General features: G+C 38.7%; 1 protein-coding gene across 2 annotated transcripts; it reads left to right on the top strand.

The window, feature by feature from the left end:
* Positions 1–389: 389 nt before the first annotated feature.
* Positions 390–8,521, top strand: LOC131258133 (NADP-dependent malic enzyme). Of its 2 annotated transcripts, none has more exons than XM_058259242.1 (20): positions 390–566; positions 885–1,222; positions 3,357–3,477; positions 3,555–3,629; positions 3,722–3,873; positions 4,431–4,536; positions 4,663–4,728; positions 4,906–5,001; positions 5,099–5,170; positions 5,247–5,330; positions 5,480–5,578; positions 5,812–5,859; positions 5,975–6,028; positions 6,148–6,246; positions 6,619–6,708; positions 6,819–6,896; positions 7,014–7,088; positions 7,217–7,307; positions 7,912–8,040; positions 8,175–8,521. In XM_058259242.1, the coding sequence occupies exons 1-20, from the start codon at positions 537–539 to the stop codon at positions 8,261–8,263; spliced, it is 1,992 nt and encodes a 663-aa protein (XP_058115225.1). In that variant the 5' UTR covers positions 390–536; the 3' UTR covers positions 8,264–8,521. The 2 variants fall into 2 exon arrangements, with proteins under 2 accessions (XP_058115225.1, XP_058115233.1); XM_058259250.1 differs by having other exon boundaries at positions 391–566; positions 888–1,222.
* Positions 8,522–9,282: the final 761 nt, after the last annotated feature.

The raw sequence follows: 9,282 nt of genomic DNA on the forward strand, positions 1-9,282 counted from the left end.
CTTCCTTTTTTGGATCATGCCCTAAAAAAAGCTGTCAAAACGGACGGACGGCATGGATGTAACGCACATACATAAGTCAGGGATCCACCCACCTTGGTGAAGCCCCGCCCTGGTTTTCGGGATCTCATGTCCAAAGACAGGGTCGTAGAAACGATGGACAGAGCGAATGTCACACGGTGGCCCACAATGCCTTTGTTGGTTCCATCGTCAATGTGGCCAATGATCTGAACAATTCAGATACCCATCAATCTGCCACGTGGACGGTGGATGAGACACCACCGGTTAAGTACAAGTGATGAACTATCACTTACAGTAACTCCCTTAAAAAAGGCAGCGGGACAGATGCACCAAACCTGGCAACCAAAGGCGCTCGTGTATAAACACGCGACTTCACCTCTCTTCCAGAGACAGAGAAAGAGAACGGAAGAGCCTGCCCCATAAGATCCTTGACTCTCTCTCTTCCTCTCTCTTTCTCTCTCTTAGCCGAACACAGACAAAAGCCAGAAGACTCCATCTCCCTTTCTCTATCTTTCGCCATGATCTCATTCAACAGAAGCATTTTTCTGGTAATTATATTTAAACCCACCTCTAATTATTATTAAATAAAAAAAATATACAAAAAGGAACAATCCCCAAAAGCAATAATGTTTTTTTTTTTTAATTAAGAAAAAAAAAGATTTTCGTAATTGGCTAGCGATTCGGTGCTTGGATTATTAGTATTTTTAAGTGGTGGTGGTCGTCTTGTTTGACATTAGAAAAGGATAGACTTGTCAAAAAAGAGAGTTGTTTTTCTTCTTGATTATACATGCATGCTTCGGTGTATATTCCCTATTGGATATAAAAGGTGGTGTCTCGGCTGCTTTTTTCCTTGTCTTTGATTGTAGCAGAGCCACTGCAGCGAAAGCTACATCAACGAAATACCATTGTCTGCTATATCTTCTTCGCCTTCTCCTTCTTCTTCTTCTTCTTCTTCTTCTTCTTGTTCTAGGTTTGCTCGTTCGCAGAGGAGGGTGGTTTTGTGCTGCTGCAGCCAAGGGACAGGGAGAGGAGAGATAAAGATCAGGGCTTTGATGGAGAGCACTTTGAAGGAGATCAGGGATGGGGCCTCTGTCCTGGATATGGATCCGAAGTCCACCGTTGGTGGAGGGGTTGAGGATGTGTATGGTGAGGATCGTGCCACGGAGGATCAGCTCGTGACCCCGTGGACCATCTCTGTTGCAAGGTGAGAAACGGAGAGACGTGGGTTTTCTTGGTAGTTTTGTTTTATTGTATTTTGGATGGTGTGTTTGGTTGATTTTTGAAATGGGTTTTGTTTCTGCCTCGTTATTATCGATGCGGTTGATGTTTTTTTTTTTTTCCTTCTTTCGTTTGATTTTCTTTCTCGTTGAAAATTTCAATTTTGGGTTCTAACCTTAGCTGATGTCAACGGCTCTGGTTTTTTTTTTTTCTTGCGTCTTTTTTGTTTGGACTGCTCTTTCCTATTTCGTTTTTTTTTTTTTTTTCTTTCTTTTAATTAATTTTGTAAGTTGGCTTGAATTTCTTCGACCTTTTTCTTCTTTTGACATGCATCTGCTGCTCTTTTAGCTTTTTCTCTCATGTGCATATGCTTTCATTTCTTTTTCCCTTTTAAGGTGCTCTCTCTCTGTGTACGCGTGTGGTTTTTCTGTTTCTTTGGCGGAAAGCCATGAATTACATGAAATGGGATCAATCAGATTCTTTGCAATTTCTCTGATGTTAGTTGATTGTGACAAGTCATGCTTCTCTGAAGCATGTTTTTCTATTGGAAAAATATGGATCTGTTTATGTTTTAAGGAATAGCTATCACTTTTTATGGGTTTGCTCTTTAATAAATTTCTGTGTTCTTAGATAATAGTTCTGCAAATTTGGTTCATTCCCAATTGAAGTACGCCTTGGGCTGAGCTGAATTTCTTGATCCAAGTAATTTCCCCCATGATTTTAATCTCCTCATTTACATGTCGAAAAGATGAATCAGCTGCAAAATTCAGCTGAATCTGGCCTATTCAGGCCATGTTTCGGAAAGGTGAGAATGGGGTTAAAATTTGATAAATCAAGGAGGCTTCTTTGCTAGGCTCATCATGAGATGGGCCATGTTCTAACATTTCATCCTTTAGATGATACTAGCCATTCGATTAGTCATCCCTTTAGATGAATGGGATCATCTGGCGGGGTATATCATGAACCAATCAACTGGCTATTATACCTGCTAGATGAAAAGTTTTGGCTACAAGAAAGTGGGTGGCTACTTAGTGATTACTGGAACAAATTTACATATTTTTTCTTTTCTAATTTCTGGAATTTCAGATATTCTTTAAATAATATCATTAAAAATTGATATACTTTTAAAATAAAATTTAGTTATTTAAGTACATTGATTCTAAAATTACTTGGAATCGCCTGAGTCCAGGCTGGAATCACCTCACAAAGTGTTCCCTACCTGATTCTATCTGCTATCCCACATTAGCCCTCGGTGTCGTAGAATATGGATGTTTTGGTACTTTTCCTTTGTATCTCTTTGATGATCTTTCACTGAAAGATGGTTGAATTTGTAATTATGTCTCTTTTTTGTTAGTGACCAAGTGCTTGAATTTATACAATGAAGCCATATGCCATTTTCAGGGTACACTTGATTATCCAACATAGTTTACTTTCTTCTCATTACGAGATCCCTTCAAGAATGGATGGCAGATGGTTGACGACACCCTGATAGAGAACATATACCTTATTCTTCCTTGTTAAACAAAATGATTTTGAATTGAGTTTGTTTCGCAAATTCTTGCTCTGTTTATCCTGTGACTTTTGGATGGAATGAAAAAAAAAATAAAAAAAATCTGAAAATGGATACATATACATATGAGCGTGATTCTCATATGTGTCTGGTTTATGTTGTGGCACGTTTGATTTGTTTCCTATAATTCACGTTCTTTCTGATTGTACCTGGACTTAAGCAATGAATTTTCTATCAATGCACTAATGGATGAATGCATCTCTCACCTCTAATGTTTAGGACTCCAAATTGAGATGGGCCAAATCGGAACCTGGTCAAGTGGTACCAAATAGATGTTTGAGGGTTTAGAACTTAGCTATTGCCTAAGTTTCCTGGGCTAAATTGTGTGTTTGAGTACTCAATAGTCTCTTTTCTGGTGGAAGTAACCAAACAACCATTTAAGGACCATGCTCTTCTTCTCTGTAATTTTGGCACTTTTCATTTCCTATTGAGATAATTTCATTCTATTGCTTTCTCAAATTGTTGATCTTTTTAATTTGTTAGCTTCATGATGAAATCTCTTATACTATTTAGCTGATTTTTCTGAAATCCATTGTCCCTTCCGCTATAGTGGGTATTCTTTGTTGAGAGATCCACGCCACAACAAAGGGCTCGCCTTCACTGAGAAAGAGAGAGATGCTCACTACCTGCGAGGCCTTCTACCTCCTGCGGTTGCAACTCAAGAACTTCAGGTAACATCTTTGTCTCAAAGGCTTTTATGTGATCTTTACTCTAGTTGGGTTATCTAGCTAATGTTTATTCTCTTCAGGAAAAGAAGATCATGCACAATCTCCGCCAATATCAAGTACCATTGCAAAGGTACATGGCGATGATGGATCTTCAGGTATTGTATTTGACAATTTTTTTTTGTTTACTTTGTTGGGTTGTGGAAATAAGGACTCAGACAACTGCTGGTTATCTTGTTTCTATATACAGGAGAGGAATGAAAGGCTATTCTACAAGCTTCTCATTGATAATGTTGAGGAATTGCTTCCAGTTGTATACACGCCCACAGTTGGTGAGGCCTGCCAGAAATATGGGAGTATTTTCAGGCGTCCGCAGGGTCTTTACATCAGCTTGAAAGAGAAGTATGTCAACTGTGTTCACCTTTATCCTGTATGTTACCTGGGGGTATCAAGCATCTGCTTGGCCCAACAAATTATACATCAGACTATGATGATCAAACCATTCATATAGTGTGCTCATGGTGGAAGGTAATGCCTAAAAAGACTCCACCATCTGATGATCCTAACCATCTGACTGATAGCCCATTAGATGTGGTTGTGATTGTCCATTTTTCATCAGATAGCTGAGATCATCTGATAGGGGATATTTAGGCGATGGACCATCCCATTATGGGGCCCAATAGATCAATGTCTTATATTACCAAAAGGTGGGGCCCACTTTTATAATTCCTTGGTTGAATAAAAAGGCCATTTCTAATCCTAAATAATAATAATAATAATAATAATAATAATAATAATAATAACAATAACAATAACAATAAATATAACAATAATAATAATAATAATAATAATAATAATAATAATAATAATAAAAGGCCATTTCTTCCAACTCTGACATCTTATAGTCTTTTATCTTAGTAAATAATTCATTTAGTCTGGCGGTTTTGTGGATTTTTCAGGGGAAAGATTCTCGAGGTATTAAAGAACTGGCCTGAAAAGAGCATTCAAGTTATTGTTGTCACTGATGGTGAGCGTATTTTGGGGCTAGGAGATCTTGGCTGCCAGGTAATATCTTCCATTTCAAATTAACAGATTCATCTTCGAGTGTCATGGGATCATTCAAATGGTTGTCTTGTTGAAATTTTGGTAATTCTTTGATGACTTGATTCATGGCATTTTAAATGTTCACAGGGCATGGGAATACCTGTCGGCAAGCTTGCTCTATATACAGCACTCGGAGGGCTTCGTCCTTCTGCAGTAAGCATTTCAATATGATTCTATTACATCTATTACACCAATGATAGGCTATGTTTCTTCTTCTTATTATTTCCTAATCTCTTCGCGTGAAGTGTCTTGTACAAGCTTATCTAGATGCTGTCATTTCCTTTCACCTTTCAAGTTGTAGAATATGAAGATTTGCATTCTCATATGCAGTGCTTGCCTATCACAATTGATGTGGGAACAAACAATGAGAATTTGTTGAAGGATGACTTCTATATTGGGCTTAGGCAAAAGCGGGCAACTGGCAAGGTACCAGAAATCCTAACATTACCTACACATGCCAAAAAAAAGTTTGCCTTATCCACTACTCATGATTCTAAATGGTTGATTTGTTTTTGTCATCCAGGAATATGCTGACCTTCTCCATGAATTCATGTGTGCTGTTAAGCAGAACTATGGAGAGAAAGTCCTCGTACAGGTTCCTCATCATTCAGAATATCGATGGGCCTTTTCTGATTCATGGGTTTCTAACTTGATTTAACCACATTTTGCAGTTTGAAGATTTTGCTAACCACAATGCGTTCGAATTGCTAGCGAAGTATGGCACGACCCATCTTGTTTTCAATGATGATATACAGGTAAAGATGATGGTTGCACTTGTTCTTACAAATCACAGAGAGATTCTCTCTCCACGAAAGAGAGAACAAGCGAAGAATTTCACTGCAATTTGCTAGGGATATTGGTTTTCTTTGGATTTCTCTGCTCAATGGTTGTTCTTTTGTTTTAGGGGACGGCATCTGTGGTCCTCGCCGGGCTTGTTGCAGCATTGAAGTTGGTTGGTGGAACCTTGGCTGAGCATACTTTCTTATTCCTCGGTGCTGGTGAGGTGAATCACGTTGACCCACATCTCTGATCTTTTCTTTTTTTTCATTTGATTGGTACATGGAAGTTTGATATTTCGTACGCCATTATCTTCTACCCGAGCTCTGACTTACTAATATATTGGTATGTTGTGGTTTGGTCTGATGGATTGTGACCGTGTCCTGGTAACCTGAGCCCCATCATGATATTTTTCTGATCAAGCTGCCTAAACTGAAGTTAATACTTGTGTGCTTGCAGGCTGGAACTGGTATAGCAGAACTCATTGCTCTTGAGATGTCAAAACAGGTATCAGGTCTATTGGCATCTTTTTATATGTTTTCTCTTTGGCATTCTTGGATGACAGTCTCTTCTATGATAAAGCCACAATAAGGTAAGAGATTACATTTGATTTTTGTTGCAGACAAAAGCTCCATTGGAAGAGACCCGCAAGAAGATTTGGCTTGTGGACTCTAAGGTAGTAGAAATCTGAGAAGCAAATCACTTGCTTCTCAAAGCTGTGACTGGGTTTTTCTATTCCCTTGCACTTTCTTATTTCCGTATCAATTCGGTTCACATGCATTTCATCTTTTGTAGGGATTGATTGTTAGCTCCCGCAAGGAGTCACTGCAACACTTCAAGAAGCCATGGGCTCATGAGCACGAACCAGTTAACACGCTTGAGGATGCTGTCAAGGTATGAGCTATGGAACCTCACTCAAACACGGCTAAAATACATATTGAGCTCCCATCATGCCCAAGCAGTTACAATGTGCGGGCCACAACGCCAAGGGCACCAGTTTGACCTCATGTGAGCTGTAAAATGAAATTCCTTGGTTATATGACAAGGATATAAATCATCTTCCGCATCCGATGAGCCTCATGCAACTACAGATTCACTTGAGTGACCCCAGGATCAGTAGCTGAATTATTATTATTATTATTATTTTTTGTGTCACTTGCATACTTGTTTCTTATGTGTACAAGAGTATAGTTATTATTATTATTTTAATCTTTCAAGTTTTGGCTTACTAGGGTTTCTTACTTTATTCTTTGATTTCTTTGTTAGGCAATTAAACCAACTGTACTGATCGGGACATCTGGCGTTGGAAGAACTTTCACGAAGGAAGTGGTTGAGGCCATGGCTTCCTTTAACGAGGTATCTTTGTGCTTTTCTTCTTTCTACTTATCCGATTCTCCTTTCAGTTAGCCAGGTTTGTGGATGTTTTGAGGAAACAAAGTTGATGCTGTGTTGCAAATAACTTGCAGAAACCTATTATTCTTGCTCTCTCAAATCCAACCTCACAATCTGAGTGTACAGCTGAGGAAGCCTACACATGGACTAAGGTAAATAAAGATATTTCTTCTCCTCTTTCCTCTACAGTAGAAGATGGAATGTTTTAGTATGCAGAATAAATAAATTTAATCATTCTCTTTCCACTTCATTTCATTTTTTATTTTTAGGGTCGTGCGATTTTTGCTAGTGGGAGCCCATTTGACCCTGTCGAATATAATGGGAAGATCATTGTGCCAGGCCAGGTTAGAATTTTTATTTTTTATTTTTCCCCTTTTGGGTTGATGATGCATGGATAAGTATGCAAATGAGCACAACTTGAGTCATCAAGAGCTGATGTTTTTAATATATTTTTTCTCATGTTATAATTCAGTCAAACAATGCATACATTTTCCCTGGATTTGGTCTGGGTTTAGTGATCTCGGGAGCAATCCGCGTGCATGATGAGATGCTTCTGGCAGCTTGTAAGTATATCATTTAATTTCGTTGTCCATCATCCTTGGTTATTCTACATTGCTTAATAAATTTTTTTTTTTTTTTTTTTAAAACAACCTGCATAAGTGTGGATTATGCCCTTTTAGATCCATTGGACAAGTTTACACGCACAGGCTACTACAGTGACAGTCTATAGCATAGTTCTAAAACTTGGTGATTTGGCTTGAAACTCATCCAAGTCAACTTGAGTCATTGAGATTTCTAGCAGAGTCACTAGGAAAGGGCATCTTCCATATCAACCAGCCCCCACCTGCACCAACCCAACCCATGGCCCTTGATTCACATTCAAATGAGTGGGTGATTTCTAGAACAACATCATCATCTAACCCTTGAACAAATTGGGGTCAGTTCTATGAATCCTGGTCTGCTATTCTACTCTCACTGAAATCCCATCTATCAGTTTTGTGGGTTTATATAGTACAATCGACCTACATATACGGGAGAGTTCTATGTTAGAATTTGGTGTGTAGTTTTAAGTTCTCATTTTGATGGTGAACAAGCGCACGGCATTATAATGTATAATGTGGAATATACAGATAATAACTTCTTTTCTTTTCTTTTTTCTTGAAACAGCTGAGGCTTTGGCTAAACAGGTCACAAAGGAGAACATCGAGAAAGGGCAAATCTATCCTCCATTCACGAATATCAGGAAAATCTCTGCTCATATAGCTGCTAATGTGGCTGCTAAAGCATATGAGCTTGGTGAGTGCTTCCTCAATTTATTAAAAATAAAAAAATAAAAGTTCAGTAACTATGCAGTTTTAATGGGTTTATTAAAGTGTGAATTATCTAATAAACGGATTATTACTTACTAATCTCCATGGATTTATATACAGGACTGGCTACCCGCCTCCCTCGACCACAGGATCTAGTAAAATATGCAGAGAGCTGCATGTACGGCCCCATTTACCGAAGCTACCGATAGACCTGCAGTTTTGTAGCCTTTTTAGTATGTTTCTAATGATGTTATTATCTATTATGGTTGGTGCACGGAGTTTGGTTTTCTCTCCTTTGCTTGTTTGTTGTTGTAAGTGTAGTAGTTTTTCTTTGCTTGGGATGGTTTATTTAAAGTAGATAGGTTTTTACTTTATGAAGGTCAATACTGTTTTGGATATTGTGGTGTGGGTTTAAACTCAGGAAATGATGTCAACGTCTTTAATATCAAATAAATGTAGTCCTACAACTCTCTCTCTCTCTCTCTCTCTCTCTCTCTCTCTCTCATCAGGTGGGCCATAGACCATTAACAGTAGCCATTCATTTGGTTTATACATCCTATCGTGAGCCCCTGGTGTCTTAGAATACCTCTCAAAACATAGCCGTATGGCTACATTTGATGGCCATATATAAAAACATAAGTTCCTCCACACAAGGGTACAGAGTTTATGTTTTTATGAGTGGGACCCGTGGTTGGATGATGTGGCTCGCTGGTTTGATGCCCCCCAGTGCATAGACCATGCTTCAAAAATCTCTTTGATGGGACCGGCCTAGCCTAAACCGTGGATTGGTGGCATCCAAGAAGACGATTGGATTGTCAGTGAGACCCTCGTATAATGGCCAGTGAGCAGTCGTATTCCCAGCTTAATCAATGGAACACGTGTTGTCTGCGAGCAGTCATGTTCCCAGCATAATAACCACTAGAATCTAATTACATTTTGACGTTTGGGTCGAGTATCTTTGTAGAGCTGCATGAGGAGAGCTTCACAACTTGGAAAGAGGGAAAATGGATGAAATGTTATATGACGTGGGCCACAGTCAAAAGAATTCCGATCCACAATAATTTTATTTTAATGTTCAGAGACTTTTTTGGGTCACCTAGTATACATGGTTGTAACGAAAGTTATTTAGCCAAGTAAAGCTAAGGGCTTCGCAATGGAATCCTATAATCGGAAGGCTAACGAGAGATGATCGAATGGTTGTGAGAAAGTGAAGAAGAACTTCAAGAAG

This window comes from Magnolia sinica, chromosome 1, assembly GCF_029962835.1.
Source record: "Magnolia sinica isolate HGM2019 chromosome 1, MsV1, whole genome shotgun sequence".
In the NCBI taxonomy this organism is placed as follows: Eukaryota; Viridiplantae; Streptophyta; class Magnoliopsida; order Magnoliales; family Magnoliaceae; genus Magnolia; species Magnolia sinica.